This window comes from Thalassophryne amazonica, chromosome 6, assembly GCF_902500255.1.
Source record: "Thalassophryne amazonica chromosome 6, fThaAma1.1, whole genome shotgun sequence".
Taxonomy (NCBI): Eukaryota; Metazoa; Chordata; class Actinopteri; order Batrachoidiformes; family Batrachoididae; genus Thalassophryne; species Thalassophryne amazonica.
The window spans coordinates 101,526,652-101,554,334 of record NC_047108.1 but is presented as its reverse complement, the minus strand read 5'-3'; the positions used below and the strand labels follow the sequence as shown (position 1 = coordinate 101,554,334).

The 27,683-nt window shown below is 40.1% G+C and overlaps 1 protein-coding gene across 2 annotated transcripts in view; it reads left to right on the top strand.

Moving 5' to 3' along the window:
- Window positions 1-27,683, top strand: part of kdm5c (lysine (K)-specific demethylase 5C) — a 50,972-nt gene that overhangs the window by 9,886 nt on the left and 13,403 nt on the right. The window contains exons 3-15 of one of the 2 annotated variants that reach the window (XM_034172980.1): window positions 4,025-4,102; window positions 4,187-4,309; window positions 4,447-4,617; window positions 4,804-4,938; window positions 20,879-20,935; window positions 24,122-24,245; window positions 24,747-25,015; window positions 26,116-26,274; window positions 26,380-26,499; window positions 26,585-26,743; window positions 26,834-27,015; window positions 27,123-27,285; window positions 27,370-27,489. In XM_034172980.1, the coding sequence (XP_034028871.1) occupies window positions 4,025-4,102; window positions 4,187-4,309; window positions 4,447-4,617; window positions 4,804-4,938; window positions 20,879-20,935; window positions 24,122-24,245; window positions 24,747-25,015; window positions 26,116-26,274; window positions 26,380-26,499; window positions 26,585-26,743; window positions 26,834-27,015; window positions 27,123-27,285; window positions 27,370-27,489 (1,860 nt within the window). The remainder of the gene's footprint in view (window positions 1-4,024; window positions 4,103-4,186; window positions 4,310-4,446; window positions 4,618-4,803; window positions 4,939-20,878; window positions 20,936-24,121; window positions 24,246-24,746; window positions 25,016-26,115; window positions 26,275-26,379; window positions 26,500-26,584; window positions 26,744-26,833; window positions 27,016-27,122; window positions 27,286-27,369; window positions 27,490-27,683) is intronic. The other variant, XM_034172981.1, reaches the window with a different exon arrangement.

Here is a 27,683-nt window from a genome sequence, read left to right as displayed (position 1 = left end):
ATGCTAGAATAGAATTTAAAATTCTTCTTCTTACTTATAAGGTTTTGAATAATCAGGTCCCATCTTATCTTAGGGACCTCGTAGTACCATATTACCCCATTAGAGCGCTTCGCTGTCAGACTGCGGGCTTACTTGTAGTTCCTAGGGTTTGTAAGAGTAGAATGGGAGGCAGAGCCTTCAGCTTTCAGGCTCCTCTCCTGTGGAACCAGCTCCCAATTCAGATCAGGGAGACAGATACCCTCTCTACTTTTAAGATTAGGCTTAAAACTTTCCTTTTCGCTAAGGCTTATAGTTAGGGCTGGATCGGGTGACCCTGGACCATCCCTTGGTTATGTTGCTTTAGACGTAGACTGTGTTTCATAATTATTGTATGGCCTTGCCTTGCAATGTGGAGCGCCTTGGGGCAACTGTTTGTTGTGATTTGTGATTTACAAGAAAAAAGTTGATTGATTGATTGATTGAGAGGGGAAAACTTATACGCAGGTGCAAAAAATTATAGGCTGTTCATCTACAATGATCTCCAATTAGGGATGGGTATTGATAAGATTTTATCTATCGATGCCATTATCGATTCTGCTTATCGATCCGATTCCTTATCAATTCCCTTATTGATACCTCTTGTGAATTTTGTACTAAAAGTAGGGATGAAAGTGGTGAAAAACAAAAAAAAGCTGAAACCCAAAATTACCCCCCAACACCACCTGCACGAAAATGTTTCAATTCTAGAAGCTCTGAAATGCAAACTGGGACTATTACAGATGATAAACTGGAGTGAGTGCGGCATCCATTTAGGTGAGAAAAAAAACAACAACTTTCCTTATTCAGATTCATTCCAGTAGTATTCTGTCTTAGGGGGAAATCACTGAAGAAATTAACAAATTGAAAATATGGTTTGCCCGAAACAAACTGTCATTAAACTTAAATAAGACAGGGATGAAATGGAGGTGTGAGAGTCACTAGGTGTTCATAGGAAGCACTTATTTATTTCTGTATGTATTTATTTATTTATGTATGTTCATTGTTAGTTGCTTTTATATTTTCTGTTGTGTTTCTATTCAGGTTCTTTTTGTCTCTTTCTGTAAAATTGTATATAATAATCATTAGATTATTAATATATAAACAAAAATAAATTTAAGAAATATTACAATTTGAAAACAAATGCACCCGAATGTGATGACAGAGGCAACTGCTTAATGTTAACTTTTAACATTGAAAATGCCATAGACATGCTAACGCGTTAGCATCGCTCCTGTTTTTAAGTTATAAAATACATCTATCAACTGTTTAAGAAGACCATAACAGGTCGGTTTAACATAGAAAAGGTAAATATTACTCACAGAGATATGCTCTTTAGGGTTTTAGCGGGGGAAAATTAAGCGAAAGAAAGAAAGAATAAACGAAGCAATAGATCGAAGCATTGCTTCAATCTGTGAACCACTGCTTCAATTGGTTTAAGGTTCAAAGCAAAGCCGCGCTGCAGAAAAGTTGATTATGGACCCGCTGCAGGGTCTGTAATCAATGTAGAGAAATTATCATTTTCCTGACAAACACCCCCCAAAACAACGGCCACTCTGATGGCCCGATAACAGAATCGCTAAGCACAAAGCTTATTGATGTCGGTGGATCGAATCATTTCTTAACGATACCTGAAAGGAACCGGTTCTCGATACCCATCCCTATCTCCAATGCTTTAAAATGGACAAAAAAACCATAGATGCGTGGAAGAAAACGGAAAACAACCATCAAAATGGATAGAAGAATAACCAGAATGGCAAAGGCTCACCCATTGATCAGCTCCAGGATGATCAAAGACAGTCTGGAGTTACCTGTAAGTGCTGTGACAGTTAAAAGACGGCTGTGTGAAGCTAATTTATTTGCAAGAATCCCCCGCAAAGTCCCTCTGTTAAAGACGTCTAGAAGAGGTTACAATTTGCCAAAGAACACATCAACTGGCCTAAAGAGAAATGGAGGAATATTTTGTGGACTGATGAGAGTAAAATTGTTCTTTTTGAGTCCAGGGGCCGCAGACAGTTTGTGTGACGACCCCAAAACTCTGAATTCAAGCCACAATTCACAGTGAAGACAGTGAAGCATGGTGGTGCAAGCATCATGATATGGGCATGTTTCTCCTGCTATGGTGTTGGGCCTATATATCGCATACCAGGTATTATGGGTCAGTTTGGATATGTCAGAATACTTGGAAGAGGTCATGTTGCCTTATGCTGAAGAGGACATGCCCTTGAAATGGGTGTTTCAACAAGACAATGACCCCAAGCACACTAGTAACCGAGCAAAATCTTGGTTCCAAACCAACAAAATTAATGCCTCACAGATGTGAAGAAATCATGAAAAACTGTGGTTATACAACTAAATACTAGTTTAGTGATTCACAGGATTGCTAAAAAAGCAGTTTGAACATAATAGTTTTGAGTTTGTAGCGTCAACAGCAGATGCTACTATTATTGTGAACACCCCCTTTTCTACTTTTTTTTTACTAATAGCCCAATTTCATAGCCTTAAGAGAGACACAGTGCAAATTAGGGTTAATGATGAGGTACTAATAACCTTATTACTGATAGTAATGAGGTTAAATAAGTAAATTAACACATAATGTTATTCCAAACAGGTGATGTGAATCAGTAACATTTTGTTATTGTTTCATGGCATTTTCTAAAGCACAAATAAACACTGCCACACTGCAACACAAGTTTCTTCCTTTTCTTGTCTTCATGTTGCCAATCGGATGTGTTTAAACAGTACTACCAATCGTGGGCTTGTGGGGCTGGAACACCCTAAGTTTTGCCCTACTGTGGCTACTGCCAAGGTCTCTGTTGTTGTTGTTGTTATTATTAATTTAGTTTAGAAAGTTAATTTACTAAAAAAAAAAAAATACTTTTTCCTGTAATGTAATTGCATGTGTGTAATTCTCACAATATTTTTTTTTGGCCCAGTGTCGACGACCGAATGGTCCCCCCTAAAAATTGGTCCAGCCTGCCGTCACTGCGCATGTGTCATTTCGGATCATCAGCAGCGTTATTTCTGTGCGTTTGCAGTGATTCACAGGTTATCACCTTGTTTCTGCTTAAAACTGCACTCCAGTCATCATCTATCTGAAGGACATATCTGAAGGTTGTACAACAATCATTTCCACATAAAATCAGCATTATTTTATAATAAAAGACGGGACCGATCAGCGCCACAATAGCACGTCTGTGTCTGACGTACTGCTGTGGCACCTATGTCATTTCACAGCGTCGGTAGTGATTCACAGATTATCGCCTTGTTTCTGCATAAATGGCCTCATTTCTGCTTAAAACTGACTTTAGAATGATTTAAGAGGTTTTAATTTGTCATCTGCTGGTTAATAATCACATTATTCCCTTTGATCACGTTGGGTGTAGAGAGTCAGACTCAGTCTTAGACGCATGCGTAGTGAAGGCAGGGTGGACCAATTTGTAGGGGGCATCATTCGGTTGGCGACGCCGGGGCTCTCCATCTGGGTTGATTTGACACTTCAAAGGAAAGAATTTGGACACCTCTGCATTTAAGGGAAAACAGACTATTAAAAAAATCTCTCACAATAAATAAATGCACAATAAATGTTTAATTTCCCTCTGTAATAATATTGTTAATAACAATTTATTCATAGAGCATTTTAACAACATGCATACATGATGCACAACATCGGTAATGTAAAAAAAAATGGCTCAGAAGTATGTTGACGTATTTTGTGAAACATGTCCTAGTTAACATTACAGTATTAGCTGTCATGCACTTGTCATGCAGATGCTTTACCCTTTCAGAAGCACTTATATTGAAATTTGAATACAAACTAATATACAGTTGTGGTCCGTTCTTCCATGATACAAATTTTAGGTTGTACTGCCAGCTGCTGAGGGATGTATATGCAGTGATAAGTCTGGAATACCTGTGTCTGGGTGTGGACCTAGTTGACAATTTGATGTGGCTTCTAGGTTTACAAATATAACCACAGGGCCTTTTTTTTTCCTTTTTTTCTAAATAGGACTGGCAGCCACCGTTTTCAGTGGAGCTGGATAGCTTCCGCTTCACACCCCGCATCCAGAGGCTTAATGAGCTAGAGGTATGTTCTTTACTCCATGTATTTGTACTGTTGATAAATAATTGAATTCATCAGTGATCATGATTGTTGTCCATCTTAATCTAGGCAGAGACTAGAGTGAAGCTTAATTACTTGGACCGCATTGCTAGGTTTTGGGAGATCCAGGGTTCCTCTTTGAAAATTCCACATATTGAAAGACGCATCCTTGATCTTTTCAGTCTGTCCAAGGTACTGTTTCCTGTATAAAATTTCAGTGAACATTTTTTCATTGAAACTGTGTTAAGCAAGTTTGGTATGCATTGAGGTTTTATGTATTTATTGTTCTGTTTTACTAAAACCATCACAAAATTGTTTCTTTTGTGCAGATTGTGACAGATGAAGGAGGTTTTGAAATGATCTGTAAGGAGCGGCGCTGGGCTCGTGTGGCCCAGAGGCTTGGCTACCCTGCTGGCAAGAACATAGGTTCCCTTCTGCGTTCACACTATGAGAGGATTGTTTACCCCTTTGAAATGTTCCAGTCTGGTGCCAGCCTGCCGGTAACATTACATACAGACTGCCATTGTCTTGAGCAATTAGTCGATTTCATTGAAAGGGCCTTAATGGACACTTTGATGTTTAATCTTAATTTATGCAAGTGGTACAAAAAATAACACATTTTTGTTGGAAATTGGGAGGAGGCATGTTCAGTTTTTGAAGTAAATGTCTGTTTTCTTCATTTCTAGCATTATAAGCCAAAGCACTATGATGGTGAGGATGTAGATAAGGAATACAAACCCCACTCCATTCCCCTGCGTCAGTCTGTCCAACCATCTAAAGTGAGCAGTTATGGGCGCAGAGCCAACCGCTGCCAGCCTGACGTGAGTGAAATGACCCTTTTTATTTGTCATTTATTAACTTTGCAAACCTCTGTCACCAGATCATTAGAGTGAACTTGGTTGTACTGTAGTTCCTCAGATTAAATGGTTTTTATTGTCAGAATATCTGCTTGCTTTTTTTTTTTTTTGATTTGCCAGGAACAAGTCATGGCATTTAGCTTGTCATGATTTTTTTAAATTTGTTCTGAGGGTACATGAACAGCCTCCAGGAGAATGGGAAGAGTTTCTGAAATAAGTATAAAGATTAGATTAGCTAGAACTTTATTGATCCCTTGGGAAGACTTCCTCAGGGAAATTGAGGTTCCAGCAGCATTGTATAGCAGCACACATAAGATGTTAGAAACAAAAAAGCTCCACATTTTTTTGCTACGAATAATTTTGTAAATATACAGTATATGAAATATGAAAGTGAAAAAAGTATCAAAATCTGAAATTTATTTTGAACAATGTTTCTGGATTTGTAAATAATGTGACGATAGATAATATTGATAATTTGATAGAGGTCATGGTTGCTGTTATGATAGGTTTACTTCAAGTTGATGTATTTAATTTTAAGGTATGCAACTAAAAAAAGGTTGGCAAACAGTGGGGTAGTGTTATAGCACAATTCTGTCTTCAAACATGGCTAAATTTGAGTAAAACAGCATTGGGGCATATGGCTGGTCTGTAATAGAATCTAACTTGTGTAAAATGTTGGATACAGCTGATCTGTGAGGATGTTGTTTCAGTTGTGGCACTGTATAGTGTTGTAAAATGTTATTGTGAGTGTGAATTCACTGTTTGACATTAAAGCCCCTTTCACACGGGCCCACTTCGAGTTGCATTGTGCGGCGTCATGACAACGCCATGTGGATATGCAACCTAGTGCGGACACGATGTAGCTCAACACCAGAGCACCATGACGGACGCAAAGGACGAAGCGAATCGGACGCCAAAAATTAAACATGTTTAATTTTTTCTGCATCGAGCACAGGACGCAGAAAGGAAATGGTTTCAACGCAAGTCAGGGCAAAGCAACGGTACTCAACGTCACTGGAAGCCACACACTCACAATACAACATTACCTAATGCCAATTTATGATTCCTGCTATGGTCCGTTGTTCTCGAAGTATAAATCACGCAGGATTGTTTTCATACCCTGTACACAATGCAGTAAAACTACACGCTCAAAGAGCTGCAGCTCCTTGCGCTTAAATTCTCTCACAATTGTGTTTAAATAAAGTCCATAAAAGTCTTGCTCACAGACTGATTGCCAGAGACAGGACATGTCCACATCAAGTATAACTCCAGACATCTCCACATTTACTCACGGATGGTTCATTCACGCGTGCACGCAGCTCACGGTCAAAGGAGGAAAGATAAACTATAACAGAAATCAGAGCGCAGACCTGCAGACCTGCAGCCCTGCACAAGAACAAATATGAACTAGAAGAGAAATCAGAGTGCACAGTCTGGCTGCAGCCAAACTGCTTGCAGGTTCTACTCTGCGTTCTCACCTCTTCTCTGCCCCCCTGCTGCGTGCGCCAGACATTCCTGTGTCATCGTGACACCACATGAAGCAACTTGAAGCAGACCCGGTGTGAAAAGGGCTTAAGTCACAGAGGAGCAATGATGGCTCACTTGTAAATCAGGTTGTCCACCAAAGAGTTGGTGAGTTCCAGCTTCTGTTGCGGCTGAGTGTGAAAGTGTCATTTGGGCACATTGCCCCCATCAACTACACACAAAAGAAAGTGCAAAAATCCAGTGAAAGCAGACATTCGACTCTGGATCAAAAAGTCCTTAAGTACCTGCCGTGTCTTTAGGCTCTGTTTTCATATTGTATCTGTACACAAAGATTCTGTTATCAAACTATCAAACTCATTCTCTCTCTCTCACTCACTCACTCACTCACTCTCCCACACACACACACACACACACACACTTCCACCGTTCATTCAAGTTTGGTTTGCAGAGGGCTGGAGCTCACCCCAGCAGTCACAGGGTGTGGGGCACAGTACTCCCTGGACAGGTTGCCAGTCTGTCGCAGGGCTACATATAAACAAACACATCCAGACCCGCACGCACACCTACAGACAGTTTAAAGTTTCCATTTCACCTAACCTGCATGACTGTGGATGTGGGAGGAAGCCGGAGCACCCGGAGAGAACCCATGCAAACACATGGAGAACATGCAAACTCCATACAGAAAGGCCACAGGTGGGAATCGATCTCATAACCTTCTTGCTGTGAGGCACCATTGTGAGCCACTAAGCCACCGTGCTGCCCCAAACACATTCTGTTTTCCATTCAGCTGCTCCCGTTTTGTTCAGGGTTACAGCCAGAGCTGCATTGATATTTGGTACAAGTTTTACGCCGGATGCCCTTCCTGACGCAACTCCAGTGTAACCTGGAGAAACACACACAGCCGCTGGTGTTCCAAAGAGGTCTCCCATCCAAGTCACAAACATATTCTGATTAGTTCAATTATAACATGTTTATATATGAGAGCTGTGAAAACTCAGCGGATCCAAGGAATTCCGCGGATTTCATCATGGGAAGGAGGGGGTGTTAGTGTCGTACTATGTAATTGTGATCATCTCTGGGTTTTTAAAATGCCTTTCACAAAGCGTTCTTTTTTTTCAGACATCATGCAAGTTTTATGAGTTCGTGGATACTGATCTGTATAACAGATACAAATCTGTCCTCTGATCCGAGGAAGTCCGCAGAGAAAAATCCTTCTCTCAAAGCGTGGCTGTTGCGACAGTTGTCTTAAAGTGGGACGAGTTGGTTGCTACAGCGATGCTGTATAGCTGCTCCAAGCTAAATGTAGCATGTGGACATGGTATTCTTTAAGAGCCATCAAGTTTTTAAAAGAAGAATTTTGCAGCATGTCTGTGTCACGGAGCAACGTCAGAGAGAGGGAAGATGGCGATAAACACAGTTTGAAAAAGTTTAATAAGGACAAGAATCCTTGGAATTTGTGCTGGGTTTAATTTAAAGTTTGTTGTCATGAATGCAGATAAAAGAAAAGGGAAACGATCACTGCATCTTGTGCCCTGAAGAAACATGGGTTTCTTCAGCTAATAATGCTACAATATAGTTTTAGAGAGACAAAAAGAACCTGATTAAAACAACAGAAAATATAAAACCACCTAACAATGAACATAAATAAATATATATAATAAATAGATATAAATGTTTCCTGTGATCACCTAGTGACTCTTACACCTCCACTTCATTCCTGTCTTAAGTTTAATGACAATTTGTTTGTCAAACCATATGTTCAGTTTGCTAATTTCTTCAGTGATTTCCCCCAGAACTATCTGCCAAGCTAGAAAACTGCTGCATCCAAGTAAGAGCAGAATACTATTGGAATGATTTTGAATAAGAAATGTTGGGTTTTTTTCTCAACAAAATGGATGCTGCACTCACTGCAGTTTGTCTAGTATAGCCCCAGATTGCATTTCAGAGCTTCTAAAATTCAAGAATTTTTGGGTGGGTGGTGGGGGTAATTTTTTGTTACAGATTTATCTGTTTTTCACCACTTTCATCACTGAATATGTGAATTATGAGTCACTTCTGTGTAGATTAAAGTCACTAACTGGGACTCTTGTCTTGTTGCGAGAAAAAAATGAGAATCGTCCTCCGTTCTGTTCACACAGCTCTAAACACTGCATGACTCTCTGTAGAGTCAAGTTAGAATGATAGAGTCCAATCGGAATTAATAACTTCAAAGCGAAATGCCATTAAAATCAATTGACACCTTTTTCCAAATGTTGTAATACAAACAAACTGCAATCAATCAAAACGTTTTTTCCTCCCAAAACGAGATGTCCTGTGCTGACGTGCAGCAGCCGGCTGATCTCAGCTTAGAGGTATGGAGAGACATTCATGCCAAAATGTCTGAAAGGAAATGCTTTTGACAGTGACAAAAACTACAGATTTTATTTATTTTATTTATGTCCAGAGATCAAGTATCCAGTGACCAATTTAAAATGTTGACATAGAAAACCTGAAAAGCCTACTTTTAGTACACAGAAAATTCACCTGAGGTATCAATAAGGGAATCGAAAAGGAATTGGCTCGATAAGCAGAATCGATAATGGCATCGATATCGATAAAATTTTATCAATACCCATCCCTGTCCATGACCAGAGATCTCAACAGCTGCTGCTGTGTGGAGACACGTCCTCCTGTCTGTTCAGCGAACAGACCAAAGTGTCACACTCTGTTTCTGTGTTATATGATCATTCATTTAGTTATTTGGCATGTAATTGTCAAGCCCCGTAGGGCTTGGTGCCCGGTTGTGGTACCCCAGTCACACTCGCCCTGCAAACTGTGAATCGGTTCTCCCTCTTGGAATTGCCTGATGTGAATTCTCTGAGCCCACAAGTGACTTCCACTCTTGTCTCCAGGCCGAAACACCGGATTTTAGTGATAGGGGATTCTATCACCCGCAAAGTCAGGTTACAGATGCCGGCTGACGTTAAATGTATTCCTGGGACCAGAGCTCCCGACATTACATCCCATCTTAGGGTGCTGACGCTGCAGAACGGAAGACAGACTAAGGAACATGACATGAGATGTAGTCACATAGTTATTCACGTCGGCACCAATGATGTCAGGATGAAGCACTCGGAGGTCGCAACAATTGACATAGAGAGGACTTGTGACCTTGCCAGAAAGATTTGTTAGCATCAATTAATAGTCTCTGGTCCCATCCCCTCCCGGGGTATTGATGAGGCATTTAGCAGGCTCACATCATTAAATAGGTGGCTGGTGCAATTTTGTAGACAGCAAGGCTTTAGCTTTATTGATAACTGGCCTTCGTTCTGGGGCCGCCGTTGCTTGCTGATGCTGGACAGCCTCCACCCTACTGGGGCTGCCATCTTGTCTGCGAACATAGATAGAGCTCTACAGGGAGGGTAACATTAGGAATCTACAGCAGGCCACGGAGCAGGTGATGAGAGACCCTGCAAGGCTTTTAACAGATGTGGGTGTGGAATCCATTATCTTAGCGGGGAAATTAGTACAGAAAATCCACTATAGTGATAGGAAATTCAACAAGTTGAGACTGTGGCCTGCTTCCGTAGATGTGTCCATAAAAATCATAGAGGGATATGCTTTGAAAACTTAATACCCATTACTACATTGTATGATGTTGAGATTGAGGATGGCCCAGTGGTTGTTCCAGCAATAGCAAAGATTTCGTGTCTGCTCCCTACAACGCGCGTGGAATGTCAAACCTTAACCTACTTCTAGGCATCTTATATATGCTACTCTGGAACCACCCCTAAATCCAAACAGTTCAACTGTCAACCCCACTGATGTCCTTATTCTGGGTCTCATTAACATAAGATCATTGTCCTCAAAATCACTGTTGATTAATGATCTAATTATTGATCATCACTTAGATATGATTGGGTTATGTGAAACCTGGCTTAAACCAACACCTGTCCTCCTGTTAAATGAGGCCTGCCCACCAGCATATACATTTAGTCACGTCCCTCGTGATGCGAAGCAAGGCGGGGGTGTTGCTCTTATTTATAAATCTAGGTTTAGTTTATTAGCTGTTAGGGGTCACAAATATCGCTCGTTTGAGCATCTGATTCTCCGCTCTGCTCAGGATATTATGCATTGCCAAGGTCAGAAGAATAATCAGCCTATATACTTTGTCACTGTATATAGGCTTCCTGGCCCATACTCTGAATTTTTAGATGAATTTGGTGCGTTCATCTCTAACTTGTCAACTAGTGCAGATAACATTCTGATCATTGGTGACTTTAACATTCATATAAATAAGCCTTCTGATCCCCTCTGTGAATCATTTATAGAAATTGTGGCTGCATTAGGATTTCAGCAATGCATTTGGGACTCGACGCACATTAGTGGAAATACCCTGGATTTGGTTCTCGCACTTGGTATTACTGTCACGAATTTTGACATCAATGGATCAGTGGTCTCTGATCACTCACTTATTAAGTTTACAGTTTCGCTGCCGTGTTTAGTGGAACAACAACCTTTATATATCACTACGGCAATGCATCAACTCCTCAACTAAGACTGAACTCGAAGCTAGACTGCCTGATGTCTTAGCTTCACATTTGGCTAATACCCAATCTGTAGACAGACTTGTGGATAGTTTAAACTCAGTGCTCAAAACTACACTCGACATGATTGCACCACCTGTGTTAAAACCACGCTCCCCCAAATCACAGTCACCTTGGTTCAGTGATTACCTGCGTGACCTCAAGCATAAGGCAAGAGGTCTAGAACGGAAATGGTGCCATTCAAAATTAGAAGTATTCCACCTTGCATGGCATGATGCTATCTTAGACTGTAAGCATGCATTATTGGCTACAAAGCAGACCTATTACTCTGATTTGATCAACAAAAACGAGCATAACTCAAAGTTCTTGTTCGACACGGTGGCAACACAAATTCATGGACAACCACCTGTAGTTCGCTCTCCTTTTACAGCACAAGATTTCCTGGATTACTTTGAGAAGAAAATAGAAGACATTAGGTTAAACATATCCCAGCATGCCTTAACCCAGCCTCTACGCCCTGCTATTGAGGTGGGCGCCATTACTGAGGTGTTACCTAGATTTACAGAATTTGATAGTATCTCACTAGGCATGCTGACTAAGCTCATAACCTCAACAAAAAGCACAACCTGTTTATTTGATCCTATACCAACAAAACTCTTTAAGGACCTGTGCCCACTCTTGGGCTGACTGTGCTGGAAATTATTCATCTTTCTTTAACTTCCGGATCTATTCCTAAATGTTTCAAATCTGCAGTGATTAAACCATTACTTAAGAAACCTAATCTTGACCCTAGTGTATTGAAAAACTATCGGCCGATATCAAATCTATCATTTTGCTCTAAAACTCTGGAAAAAGTGGTGTCACAGCAGCTCGTGGACTGTCTTACTGAGAATAATCTCTGAGCCACTGCAGTCTGCTTTTAGAAAAGATCAATCCACAGAGACAGTTCTCACTAAAGTGGTGAATGATCTTCTGCTTACAATGGATTCGGACACCACTACGGTTCTGGTGCTGTTAGATCTCAGTGCTGCTTTTGATACCGTGGATCATCATATTCTACTTGATAGGCTGGAGAATCATTTTGGGATTACTGGGAGTGCCCTTGCATGGCTGTGTTTTGTACAGTAACACTACCTCTAACTTTAGTGACATGAAATTTGGGGTTCCACAGGGGTCCGTCTTAGGCCCCCTGCTTTTCTCCCTTTATATAGCACCCCTTGGGTACATTTTGCTGCGTTTTGGGGTTAACTATCACTGCTATGCAGATGATACTCAGTTATACATGCCGATAACTGGTGGTAATCTCGTTCACATAAAATCCTTAGAAGATTGCCTTGCATCAGTGAGAAATTGGATGTCTAGAAACTTCCTACTTTTAAACTCTGATAAGACTGAAATGATGGTTCTTGGTCCAGTGAGACATCGGCATCAATTTCTTAAAATGTATTGAAATTATTTGTGGGACATAATCGTCCAATCATATTATTGTGACAACCTTATTCGTGAGTGCTTTTGCTTTCCTGTGTAGGAAAGCAGCTCATAATTACTGTATTTTTCGGACTATAAGTCGCACTTTTTTACATGTGTTGGCCGGGGGTGCAACCTATACTCCAGAGCGACTTATAAATGAAAAATATACCGGTAGATTCTCAATTAATTTACTGTAATAAAACAATTTTACGTGACAGAGTCGCTCTATGTTTTAAAATGGCCACCCTAAACGGAATTGCAATGCATCATGGGCACTGTAGTATGGTGGCCGCTCTATAGGTCACGCTGGTCGCGATAACCAATCAGAGAACAGAACATTGGACGCGTATTCCTCACCTCACCCAGGCAATGATTGTGAAACAGCGTGTGAAGCAGATGAACACGGTGCTTGCTGTTATTCCGGGAGGGCTAACAAAACAGCTTCAATCCTTGGATATCAGTGTGAGCAGAGTGTTTAAGTTGACGCTGAGGGCTGCGTGGGAGGGCTGCGTGGGAGGACTGGGTGAGCGACGGCAGAGGATTAGCGTCTGCACTTGGAAGGAGCTGGCGTCGACACCACGGGGAGGTCATGAGCTGCGCAGGTAGGTGCTGCACGAACATCGGCAGCTGACACCTGGTGTGTACTATGGTCCACAGCGGGTAATATGTTAGAAAAGAACCATTCAGTGATGGTGCGTGTTATGGTTCGGCTCGCAATGTGGTCCGCAAAATACAAACATATCCGTAGGTAAAATGCAGTTCACGAGAGGGCACTCAAGGCTTGTGTGACTGTTCCTGCGACTTCTGACTGCCATAGAAAAATAAAAATTTCAACATTACTGATAACTTAACAAGACAACGGAGAAGGCCCGAAAAAATGCCACCAAAAAGTAAATCATACTCTGCAGATTACAAGTTGCGACTGGTGAAATATGCATCCAAAAATGGTAGCTGTCACAATATTATCATCTGAACTTTCATGTTACGTTAACATACCTGTATGTCCATGCGACTTATAGTCCAGTGCGACTTATTTATGGTTTATTTTTCTTTATAAAGGATAAAGTGGCTGGTGCGACTTATACTCCGGTGCGACTTATAGTCTGGAAAATGTTTTTTTTCAATATTAAGCTCTCTATTTGTTTTTAATTACTAATACTTTCATATGCTTTTATTGCGTGATCACTGAAATGTCACAGAAACAAAACTGCACATCTCCATTTTCCAAAAGTAAAGAAGACTTATTAGATGTACTTATTCAATTTGAACCACATTCTCAGTTAAAATAAATAAATACATTAATAATAGGAAGGAGAACAATTCTGACTGTTCTTGATAAGATGATAGTAACAGTTTATAATGGTCTGTGGTACGTATGATTGACTTTATGAGTAGGATTTGTTGATGGCAGCAGACATTTTTGACATGTCACAACAACAAATGCATACATGTAATTATTAATATCATGAATCGTGTTTACGCTTTCTTTGGGTGTGGCAGTTCAAGAATCCTGTGGAACGTGTTTAGTTCGCATCATAGTTTTACAGGAACTCACTTTGAACTCATTCAATCAAGTTTAGTGATGCCTGTATTTTACCCACTGTAACATGTTAAAATGTTCTTTCAAAAAGGCTGTACAGCGACTGTCCATAGTTGCCCAGGTTTTTTGTTGTTTTTTGTTGTTTTTTTTTCCTCCAATCAATCCAGAATTCCTGTTGTCAACATAATTGTTTATGATCTTGTATTTTGTTTTTATGGTTGCCGGTCACATGACTTGCACCCACGTTGACAATCTTAAAGTGTGTGCTCATGTAATTTACGTTTGCCTCTGTACGCTTCAGTTAGAATGTAGTGGTTTTGGAACATGTGACAATGCACTCAGAGTACATGCTAGCTGGCTTGTGCACTCTCCCTCCTTGTGCTGCTTTGCTGAGCTCTGCTGTGATTCCTTCACTCCATGGCTTATTTTGTCACCTTTTCCATCTCTCAAATGTTACCATAGATGCTTCTTTCTTTCATAACTTATCATAATATACAGTGCATCTGGAAAGTATTCACAGCACTGCACTTTTTCCACATTTTATGTTTCAGTCTTACTCCAAAATGGATGAAATTTATTTTCTCTCAGTTCTACACACAATACCCCATAATGGCAGTGTGAATTGTTTTTAGTTCCTTCCTTCCTTCGTGCTCTCACCTATGATCATGAGGGTGGGGTCATGACCGAAAGTACTAGATCACAAGTACAAGCGGCTGAAATGGGCTTCCTCAGGAGGGTGGCTGGTGTCTCCCTTAGAGATAGGGTGAGAAGTTCAGTCATCCGTGGGGAGCACGGAGTAGAGTTGCTGCTCCTTCACGTTGAAAGGAGCCAGCTGAGGTGGTTTGGGCATGTGGTAAGGATGCCTCCTGGGCGCCTCCCTAGGGAGGTGTTCCAGGCACGTCCATCTGGGAGGAGAACCCAGGGAAGACCCAGGACTAGGTGGATAGATTATATCTCCACTCTGGCCTGGGAACGCCTCGGGATCCCCCAGTCAGAGGGGGGCAATGTGGCACAGGAAAGGGAAGTCTGGGGTCCCCTGCTGGAGCTGTTGCCCCCGAGACCTTAACCCGGAACAGTGGTTGAAGATGATGATGAGGATGAAGATGAATTTCTTTTAGATTTTTGCAAACTTATTAAAAATACCAAACTAAGAACTCTCGTGGACATTCAAAGCATGTAGGATGGATGATGGCATGTTAAGTCCAAAGGAAATAAAATAAGTACATATATACAAGCCAATGCAAAACAATCAGATGAAAGAAAATAACAGCACTGATCATGCAATTGGTTCTGAATTCACAATATTCTCTGATTCAGGTAAATGTCCCATTTCTTCCAATACTTCACACATTTGTCCACCGCAAGTCTTATTGAAAAAGTCGGTCTCTCCATTATGTAAATCTCCTTGACAACCTGTATCCAGTCCAGCGATAGAGATTTTTATGAAAAAATTATTAAAGATTAAAAAAGACATCACGTGTCCATACAGTTGTATGTAAAAGTTTGGGCATCCCTGATGATTTCCATGATTTTCCTTTATAAATCATTGATTGTTTGGATCAGCAATTTCAGTTAAATACATCATGTAGTAGACAAAGACAGTGATATTTGAGAAGTGAAATGAAGTTTATAAGATTTACAGAACATGCGCAATAATTCTTTAAACAAAATAAGGCAGGTGCATAAATTTGGGCACCCCAACAGAAAAAATATATCAGTATTTAGTAGATCCTCCGTTTGCAGAAATAACAGCCTCTATACGCTTCCTATAGCTTCCAATGAGAGTCTGGATTCTGGTTGAAGATATTTTGGACCATTCTTCTTTACAAAACATCTCAGGTCTTCATCTTGGTTTTCGATCATGGACAGCCCGCTTAAAATCACACCACAGATTTTCAATAATATTCAGGTCTGGGGACTGAGATGGCAATTCCAGAACATTGTACTTGTTTCTCTGCATGAATGCCTTAGTAGATTTTGAGCAGTGTTTAGGGTCGTTGTCTTGTTGAAAGATCCAGCCCTGGCACAACTTCAACTTTGTCACTGATTCATGAACATTGTTCTCAAGAATCTGCTGATATTGACTAGAATCCATGTGACCCTCAACTTTAAAGGGATACTCCACTCATTAAAATAGCAGTTTCTAAAAGATAAAGATAATGATCGTATCAACCTTGAAATACAGTTTCTGATAATTATTGGAATTTTTTTTTTTTTTGAGAATTTTTCCTCCAGTGCTATGACATCACAAATGCTCTTAACACACTGTTGAATGTAAACACATGTATAGAGATATCAGTAAAACGTCTTGCAAAATCTCAAAAATAGGCTAATGATTTGACTAATATTCATAAATAAGAGCAAGAAATATAATTTGGTACTTTCTGATGTCACAATAAGTGACATCAGAAAGTGTAAGATAAGTGTGAGATTTTCAGGTGTTTTACTGCAGTATCTTTACATGTGTACACCAGGCTGTGCAAAAACAGCACTTGTGACTTCATACATGTAGCACATGGAAGGCTGGTCAGTTTTTTAAAAATCATAAAAATTAAGCTAATCTATTGCAAATCTTGTTTTTATTTAAAATGTCACTGTTTCAATATATAATCTCTTATTTTAGGGGTTAACATTGATGAATAAAGTGTCCCTTTAAAAAGATTCCCAGTACCTGCACTGGCCACACAGCCCCACAAAATGATGGAACCATCTCCAAATTTTAATGTAGGTAGCAAGCGTTTTTCTTGGAATGCTGTATTCTTTTTCAGCCATGCATACCGCCCCTTGTTATGTCCAAATAACTCAATTTTAGTTTCATCAGTCCACAGGACCTTATTCCAAACCAAAGCTGGCTTGTCCAAATGTGCAGGTCTGGTCAGGTGGGTTGACTATGACTGTTCTCACCATCCTTTGCTTCAGTTTATGAGATTTTTCTTGGCTTGCCACTTCGGGCCTTAACTAGTACTGTGCCTGCAGTCTTCCATTTCCTCATTATGTTCCTCACATTGGAAACTGACAGCTGAAATCTCTGAGATAGCTTTTTGTATCTAAAAGCTTTTTGTATCTTTTTGTATCTAAAGTACCATGATGTTGAGCAATCTTTGTTTTCAGGTCATTTGAGAGTTGTTTAGAGGTTCCCATGTTGCCACTCATTAGAAAAGATGCAAAGAGGGGAAACAATTGCAAATGGCCTCCTTAAATGCCCTTTCTCATGATTGGATTCACCTGTGTAAGGAGTTCAAGGGTCAATGACTTTACCAAACCAATTTTGTGTTCCAATAATTAGTGCTAAATGTGTTCAAATCAATAAAATGACAAGGGTGCCAAAATTTATTCACCTGCCTAATTTTGTTTAAATAATTATTGCACACTTTCTGTAAATACTAGAAACTTCATTTCACTTCTCAAATATCACTGTGTTTGTCTGCTATATGATATATTTAACTGAAATTTCTGATCCAGACAACCAATGATTTATAAAGGAAAATCATGAAAATTATCAGGGGTGCCCAAACTTTTACGTACAACTGTACGTATTCACAGCCTTTCCCATGAAGCTTAAAACTGAGCTCAGGTGCATCTTGTTTCCGCTGTTAATTCTTGATGTTTCTACATCTTAATTGGAGTCCACCTGGGGTAAATTCAGTTGATTGGACATGAATTGCAAAGGTACACACCTACATGTAAGGTCCCACAGTTGACAGTACATGTCAGAGCACAAACCAAGCATGAACTCAAATGAGTTGTCTGTAGACCTCCGAGACAGGATTGTCTTGAGGCACAAATCTGGAGAAGGGTACAGAAACATTTCTGCTGCTTTGAAGCTCCCAATGAGTACAGTGGCCTCCATCATTTATAAATAGAAAAAGCTTGGATCCACCAGGACTCTTCCTAGAGCTGGATGCCTGTCTAAACTGACCGATTGGGGCTGAAGGGCCTTTAGTCAGGGAGGTGACAGTGAACCTGATGGTCACTCTGTCAGAGCTCCAGCATTCCTCTGTGAAGAGAGGAAAACCTTCCAGAAGGATAACCATCTCTGCTGCAATCCACCAATCAGGCCTGTATGGTAGAGTGCCCAGACGGAAGCCACTCCTTAGTAAAAGGCACATGGCAGCCCACCTGGAGTTTGCCAAAATACACCTGAAGAATGAATGCCAGACATCATGTTTGGAGGAAACCAGACAGTGAAGCATGGTGGTGGCAGCATCATGCTATGGGGATGTTTTTAAGCGGCAGGAACTGGGAGACTAGTCAGGATTGAGGGAAAGATGAATGCTGCAATGTACAGAGACATCCTGGATGAAGACCTGCTCGAGAGCGCTCTTGACCTCAGACTGGGGTGACAGTTCATCTTTCAGTAGGACAATTACCCTAAGCACACAGCCAAGATATCAAAGGAGTGGCTTCAGGACAACTCTGTGAATGTCCTTGAGTGGCGCAGCCAGAGCCCAGACCTGAATCCAATTGAACATCTCTGCAGAGATCTGAAAATGACTGTGCATGGACACTCCCCATTCAACCTGATGGAGCTTGAGAGGTGCTGCAAAGAGGAATGGGAAAACTGCTCAAAGATAGGTGCACCAAGCTTGTGGCATCATATTCAAGAAGACCTGAGGCTGTAATTACTGGCAAAGGTGCATCAACAAAGTACTGAGCACAGGCTGTGAATACTTATGAACTTGTGATTTCTTAGGTTTTTATTTTTAATAAATTTGCAAAAATTAAAAAAATAATTTTTTCCATGAGGTATTGTGAGTAGAATTTTGAGGGGAAAAATGAATTCACTGCATTTTGGAATAAGGCTGTAACACAATGTGGAAAAATGAAGTGCTGTGATTACTTTCCGAATGCACTGTATTTTGAAATGAAGCCTTGGTCCAGCATGAATGTTCATTCTATTACCTCATGCTTGTAAAATGTGTGCTTGATTTTGGTAAATACCCCTCCACTGTTGATGACCAACCCATTGGGGCTACAGTATACTTCATTTGACCGTCTGCTCAGGTTTTGGTCAAAAGACATTGTTTTGCAGGTGAAAATAAAGGGAGGACTGCCAGACAAATATTGTAACTTTTTGGCTCAGTTTGTCAGGTGAGCCAGTCTCGTGTTTTCATTGGCCAGGTATGCAGTGGACTCAGGAGACCTGGGATTCCTTCCAAAAATGTCACATTCACCTTCTTCTTATGCTTGCTGAAGAAACAATGACAAGGACAAAAACATTGCAGTAGCCAAAGTTGTCCACCAGTATTACCATTTAATATGACCTTTCAGTGAAGAAACTTTGTGTCGCATCTACGTCTATGTAAGAAGTAGACATACAGGGTTTTTTTTTTTTATATAAATACGTCGGTCAGCATTGGGGCAACTGTTTGTTGTGATTTGGCGCTATACAAGAAAAAAGTTGATTGATTGATTGATATGAGTGTGCCCAAATGAAGTATGTTGTCTAAATTTGAGTATGTATTACTCATTTAGCTATGTTTATTTGTGTTAGAGTTGAATGATTTGAGAACAGAATTTTAAATGATATGTTCCCCTTTTCTGCAAACAACTAAAATTACCTTTATAAGATGATGTTTTTTTTTAACTCACTCCCAACTTACATTGCTGGTCAAAAGAGCTAGGTAATGAAAGGCTAACTGCAAAGATTAGCTCGCGTTGATTTAAGTTAACAGTATGTGTTTTTATGCGGTTCAGAATGGGTAATAGAGCGATGCATCTTTTAAGATAAGCGAAAGTGTCATTTTTTTTCCCGAGGAGTCGCCAGTAGCAACTTTGGCTGTGGAGTCGAGATCTGCAACAGGTAGTGGATAATAAACATAGTTGTGTGAACCTTCCAGCTTACCGCATCACATCTCTGCCTTGAACAAAGCATTGATGTAATTTATTCTCTAAATGCATCGATTTGCATGGAACAGCTCACCCCCCCCCCCCCAATTCACTTGTGTAACCTGTTCGACCCAGTGCCGGGCTGAGCTACACAAATACACACACCTGAGCACAGAGAAGCCAAATGGCACAAAACGCTTGGGGCTGCATTTGCAAGACTATGTTTGGTTTAATATTTGAAGTTATTATCATCATAGGCAGTACATTTTAGACCACCATTATAAGAAACAAGTTGTTTCAGAAGTAACAAGCAATTAGTAGTGGTCAGAAGCTTTTGCATTTCAATAATTTCCTCAAGTCTTTTATTTAAAAAAACATGTATGCAGTTTTAATAATTGCATACATTATTATGTATTGCATTATGTAGCAAGCATCTATGTGATACTGTCCTTGATAACACAACTCGTTGCCCAATAAAAGGCATCCACAGTATCTGGCAAGACACAAGATGACAAAATCTGATCATGTGTATATATGTGTGTGTATATATATATATATATATATATATATATATATATATATATATATATGCGCACACACACAAAGTTGAGATAAAGTTTCCATTCTAAGCCAAACAAAGCTTGTGCATACTTCATTCAATATGGACCTGTGCTTATTGGGAATGTTTTGTTGCTACACATCAATGGTGTTATGACATTCAGAAACCAGTATTAAAAAAAATAAATTCACTAATTAAAAACTTGTCACATTGATGTGGTTCTTCAGAACATTAACTTGATACTCTCAAAGTAAAACCTTAAATCTTAGATTTCTCATGACATTTTTCATATTCATATTTGGCCTCTGCAAGTATATCTATGCTGCTTGATATTGAACCTCTTACAGTAGGTTCAACAGTAAATGTGATACATCTTATAATGTGTCTCAGTGATATTTCTCTCCAGCTATTGGCTCTGTCGGGCTTTCTTCCTCCCTCCTTCGTTCTTCTCTTGTCCTCTTAGTTTATTATTGCTGTTATTGTCTCCCTTTGCAGGGTCCAGAGGATCTGGCCCCCCATCCTCTCACCACTGGCTCTCCACTCATCCCTGCGGTACTGCCTTTCGAGCACATTGGTCCACCTTCTGTCTCTCTCTCTCTCTCTCTCTCTCTCTCTCTGTCTCTCAAGACCAGCTCACCCTTTATGATGATGGTTTCTGGGTGTTTTGGTGTTTTTGTATAATCCAATCACAGAAATATATATATTTATTTATTAATTACATACACTCATACTGTTTTTGTAAATTATACTCAATATGGTCATAAATAGGATCACAAGACTCTTGATGTTCAAGAAAATCCTACTAATTTTGTAACAGTATGGGCAGATCCTTAAAAGACATTGAAAGTTGATCTAAAAATTTGGCCTTAATTGGTATTAAAATGTCTCAAATTTTTCAAAAGGCTTAAAAATGTCAAAACAGTAACTAGTTTTCTTCTGACATTACAATTAAATTTATCAAATTTTTATTTATTCACTTATTTTAGAATAATTCAGTGAAAGCCTCTCGTAACCCCTAATCTTAGTTTGTTGTTTGGACACTCAGATTGGACACACTTTCAGCTAGCTTGTTGTAACGTGATGACATGGGGAAGTATAAATTTAATGAAAATTGGCTTTTCAAGGAAGATTTTGTGGCGAGACTTAAACCATTACCTGGGAATGTGTTTGAGGCATGGTGCTTTTTATGCAGGAAATGCTTCAAACGCTGCACTGTGAGAACCACACAGCACTGGAAACCCACATGCAAAGAGAGACAAACAAAACTGCAAACTCTGAGTGCCAACAGGCACCAGTTATATCTTAGTTCTTCTCTGGTTCCGTCTTGGCCTTGACTACAACTCTACCTCAGATACTGGCACCGGTGCCAGCAGTTCTTTGAACAGCACTTGTCAGTGATGTTTGTCTTAAATTTAATTTAAACAAGTCTTAAATCTATTTTGCTTCAAGATGTAAGAACTGTGTGTAAGTAAAGTTTATTTATATAGCACTTTTTAAGATAAAATCACAAAGTGCTTCACATAAGAACAAAGAAATTAAAACAGCAGATACATAAATCTAGGTAAAAGCCAGCTTTCCAAGTGTCTCTTGAGCTTCACTTTAAACATTTCGATCGAGTCCACAGAACGTAGGCCCAAAGGCAGTGTATTCCACATTTTAGGAGCCACCTCCTTGAAAGCACAGTCTCCCCTGGTGTGTATAAGGGGTGATGGGGGGAAATATCTATTTACATCAGAATCACAATTCTTATCCTTAAAGATTCACAATCGATTTACAAGTTTCAAAAATGGATTTCTATTAAAATAATGTTTCTGTTTTGATTTAGTTTCTCGTCACTGTCATAAATGTAGAGTTGCTGTTGCACATGCTTCCTGGTGTCCCTACAACAGCTTTCTCCGTGTTAGCCTTAGATTGATTTATTAGCATGGAGCAGCAACAAATTCAGCCTGTCTGTCAGCATTAAAAGCAAGCGTTTGGGCACAATTCAAGCTGTGCAAAAAATGAATGTCAAGCATTTTGGAAACATCAAATCCTCAGGCGCTTTTAGTACGTCATCTCCTGAGTTGAAAGAAGTTGAACAGCTGCAGCGGCAACACCAGCAGCCGACTAGTGTGCACTGTATCACTTTAACAAATTTCCAGCCAGTTCTGAATGTGTAAAAAATAAATGGCTCTATCATCTGTTTGATTTGTGCCCCTACAGTGTTGTGGAAAACAAATACCTTTTATTCATTGATTTGCATTTGTTTACATTGCCTTTTTCAAATGTAAAACTACGTAATCTTAGACACACTTTACTTTGATGGCATCATTTTCTACACTACCTTTCTTAGCACACTTGAGTAGATCCTGAAATTAGCTGCTCTATGTACTGAATTGATTTAGAATCGAAAATTGATTTTGAATTGAATCATGCAATACTGAAAGAGTCATTCCCTTATATAAACCTGTATGTGCGCACACATAGGACAGTGCATAAAATTGTAACTAACACTTGATAAAAACAAACTTTGCATTGTCAGTTACCAGGAACTTATTAAATGGTACAAGGAAATAAAGGGTTTCTTTCATTAGGAAAAAATATTTATTCAACTTTTTGGGTCACGAATGTCCCTATTTAAAAAAAAAAAAAAAAAAAAAATCTGGATGCCAGTGGCAATGGCATTGCCAAACTCATACGTCATCTGTTCTCAATGGTTCAGGTTCTATTTACCTAAGACATTTTTTTTTGTGTGTTGTAAGTCTTGCATTTCTGGTGATCTCTCTGGTGTTCACTCGTGCTGTTTCTCTTTGCTTGTACGTGGCTCTGTTGCTGTCCTGGCTATCTTGCTTTGCACTATGTTGTCTGCTTTGCTGTCTGTTCAGTGTAGCAGCTAGCCGTGTGGCTGCATGCTTTCTCTTTGATTGTACTTGCACTGAAGAAACTAGGATGGCTGATTTAATGTGTTCATTATCACAGCAACATCGCTGAGTGAAAAAGCCAGGAAACTTCCATCCTAAACCTCTAAAATGCCTGTTAAGCTGTGAATATGTATATGTTGTTTTAGCCTCATAATGTCTGATAATGCTCACATATTTGGTGTAATTTGGCACAGTTCATTGCTTATCAAAGTCTTTTGCACATAAATGTTAGTGTCGCAGTTAGTTTTGATTTTTGCTAACTTAAGGTGTTCTGGATTAACTAAATCACTTGGTTTACAAACCGGCTTCTTCCAGGCTGATTTGTTGATTCTGGTTTCTGCAACATTTACAGTAGCAGCATGGAAGTGATGTCACAGGCGCTGGAGGCAGATGTAGCAGTGTTGCGACATGTGGTTTGACATCAAATGGTCGCTCATTTGTGTTGCCTGTGTCATTGTATTGACTCCACAACCTCAAATTAGTAGAGATGTTGACGTGGAGTGCTGGTGCAACTATGAATCAGCTGCAGATCCAAAGTAGAATGAACAAAATCTCTCATACCCAACCTGAACTTTGTGGTTGACTGTGATCGTGTGTTGTGTTGTGGATCATAGACTTTAACCTGACACTGTGCTGCCTGCAGGCTAACATTCTGTTTCTTTCTAACCTAGCACAATGCCTTCTTGTGATGCATTATGCTCTCATAGTGACTGTTTTATTTTTTGTTGGGGGTCCCCCCCCCACTACATTTGGCTTAGACCCTTGCTTTGCTCTGTGTGCTACAGGGAGTAAATGTATTCCCTCTGGCTTCATGCTCAATGTTTATTGTCCTCTGCAGCCTGAACCTACAGAGGAAGACATAGAAAAGAACCCAGAGCTGAAGAAACTTCAAATCTATGGAGCAGGGCCAAAGATGATGGGACTTGGACTGGTTGCAAGGGACAAAGGGGTCAGAAAAAAAGGCAAGTTGCCATGACATCATCATGCCACCAGTGTTCATGTATATATAATTGGCATGCATGTGGCATACCATTTAAAGAAAAGAATGAGTTTCAAAGCACTTTAACTGCTTTCTGAGTCCCCTTGGTTTCAGTTTTTTTTTTTTTTTTTAAGCTCCTGTTTTTGGTTCTTTGTATAATTTTTCAACTGAGGATTGAGATGACCAGGAAGTATTTGCTGATGATGCATTCATGTGCGGTCATGAAAAGCAAACTTTATTTTCAGATGCATTGTAATTGTTAGGTATATGAACATAGATTAGAAATTTAAAACAAAACAAAACAAAAAAAAAAAACCTTGCCAGTCATTACAAAAAGATGTATGCCCTCTATTTTTTAGCCCAACATGAAGGTGCCAGATGGTTCTGATGTAGACATGACAAGCCCTCCAAGTTTCAGTCTTGCGTTGTGAAAATAAGTCTGATTGCTGATTGGAACTTCCTGAATTCTTGTTCTTCTTTTTAGATGAGCCGCTTCAAAGTGTTACAATCAAAGAGGATGTATCTACTCCTCCTGGCGGAACATCAGCGGAGCCGCTGGAGCCGCAGAAGAAGCAGTGTGACGAGAGCAGTTTGAGTCCACTCCCTCCACCCTCAAGTATCACCGTTAAGGCAGAAGTGAAGAAAGAACCAAAGGAAGATGATGTGAAGAGTCATGAAACTGGGGAAGATGTTACAAGTGGAACCTGCACCAAGATGACCATGAGACTAAGACGCAACTCAACTAACTCTCATGTAAGCAAAACAGAGGATTTACTTTGGAAAATGTACTTCCACTGGTGGGCAAAGTGAAAGATGAAAGCTCAAATACATTTTACAACAAAGTGGCTTCTGACTGTGTTAGTTGATTGGAATAAACTATTTGTTTTCATTGGATCCTTTATACATTTGATGGTCTTGAGCCTGCTGGCCTTGCTTTACAGGTACTGGGGTTTTTTCGCCTTGTCCAGTTAAAAATTGGTGCGCTGTGAGGAGGGTTGGGTACCGAAACCTGCTTTCTATAATGCACCAGTTCCTGTACCATCTGCAACTGCAGCGCTGTCTCAGAAAGCAGATTTTGGTACTGCCAAAATGAGGACTGAGCACTGAGAATGCAAACCGAACCAAGTACAGCTGCAATAATTATTCAATTATGAAAGTAATTGTCAGTTATTTTGGTAATTTATTAACCATTTTTAGTCTTTTTTTAATGTTCAAATTCCCTGGTTTTGGCTTCCTAGATGTGAATATTTTGTGATTTCTTTGCTCTTCTTTGACAGTAAACTGAATATCTTTGGGTTGTGGACAAAAGACATCTGAGGACATCATCTTGTGTCTTGAGAAACAGTGATTGATTTTTTTCACCATTTTGTAACATTTTCAGCTGCCCCCATTTTTGGTCAGGGTTGCCAAAACGGATCCAATACAGATCCGAATTGGGGTTTAGCATAAGTTTTACACCGGTTGCCCTTCCTGACACATCTCCACTTCTACCTGGACAAACACACACAGCACCTGCTTCCTAAGAGGTCTCCCATCCAAATACTAACAAGAACCTACTCTGCTTAGCTTCTGAGGTGTGCGTGTGCGTGCGAGAGAGAGAGAGAGAGAGAGAAATATTTGAATGCAGAGTTGAAAGACACTGGTAAAGTTTATGGTGGTGAATTAGCAAAAGAAAAATCACCTAATGTAAAAATAATCAGTTGTCCAATAAAAAAAATGAATGAATTAATAATAATAATAAAGTAATTGTTAGCTATGTGACTGAAGTGGATTTACTGTCATCCGTGCCACTCCTTCAGATGTGGATCCAAACTTTACTATAAACATTTTCTGTGTTTTTTCCCTTTTTTAAGTTGGAGTCCTTCGTGTGTCGTATGTGTGGTCGGGGAGATGATGATGAGAAGCTCCTGCTCTGTGATGGCTGTGATGACAACTATCACACATTCTGTCTGCTGCCTCCACTCGCTGAGCCTCCTAAGGGCAATTGGCGGTGCCCCAAATGTGTGGTGGAAGTAAGAAAAAACTAGATTTGATTTCTAATAAACTCAGCTTTTTTTTATTTATTTTTCTTCATCTATAATATTCTTTGTTTTCTGTGCTCTCCTCCTCATTTTCAGGAGTGTAAGAAACCTGCAGAAGCATTTGGTTTTGAACAGGCTACTCGGGAATACACTCTGCAGAGTTTTGGGGAAATGGCAGACTCCTTCAAAGCAGATTACTTCAACATGCCTGTCCATGTAAGTGCAGTCGCACAAGACCACAACTGTTCATTCCGTTTCCTGGCTCGGAGTCTGATGTGGACATTATGGTTTTTCTGCGTAGATGGTTCCCACTGAGCTTGTGGAGAGAGAGTTCTGGAGGTTAGTCAGCAGCATTGAAGAAGATGTTACCGTTGAATATGGAGCAGACATACACTCCAAAGAATTTGGTAGTGGCTTCCCGATGAACAACGGCAAGAAAATCCTTACAACAGAAGAGGAGGTATGCATATCCCCCCCCACCCACCCACTGGCTTACTTTTCAGTCAGTATGTTTAGTCAGCACTTTATTTTTTGCCTCTCTCTTTGTTAGGAATATGCTCTCTCTGGTTGGAACTTGAATGTGATGCCTCTGCTGGAGCAGTCACTTCTGTGCCATATTAATGGAGACATTTCTGGGATGAAAGTTCCCTGGCTTTACGTAGGCATGGTGTTCTCAGCTTTCTGTTGGCACATTGAGGACCACTGGAGTTACTCCATCAACTATCTGCACTGGTACAGAAAACTTTGTGTGGACGCTGTGATCATGTTGAAGGTTATTTTGAGAAAAGCCTGTAAACGGCCCCCTCTGCTGATCACCTTCCTTTAATCTATCATTGCAGGGGTGAGCCAAAGACATGGTATGGCGTTCCGTCTATGGCAGCAGAGCACCTTGAAGAAGTGATGAAGAAACTGACGCCAGAGCTCTTTGAATTCCAGCCCGACCTCCTCCACCAGCTTGTAACCATCATGAACCCCAATATCCTCATGGCTCACGGTGTACCGGTCAGTCTCACCAAAAATATAAATGGCAGAAATATGGATTTGGTGTTTTGTTTTATGGTTGACTTTGATGTATTTCATTGTCAGGTTGTACGTACCAACCAGTGTGCTGGTGAGTTTGTCATCACTTTCCCCAGAGCCTACCACAGTGGCTTCAATCAGGGATATAACTTTGCTGAGGCAGTCAACTTCTGCACTGCTGACTGGGTAAGTCTGTTAATGTAGCCCCAGACTTTCATTTCAAAGCAATCCATGGGCTCACAAATTATCACAAGGAGGTTTCAGTTACCCTCCAAATTGCATAATTTGAATATCTGCTTAATGGAAATGCGCAAATTGCGGAGAAAAACAAAACACAAATATCGCAAAAGTTTTAGTTTTCCGCAAGTCCCACAACATAC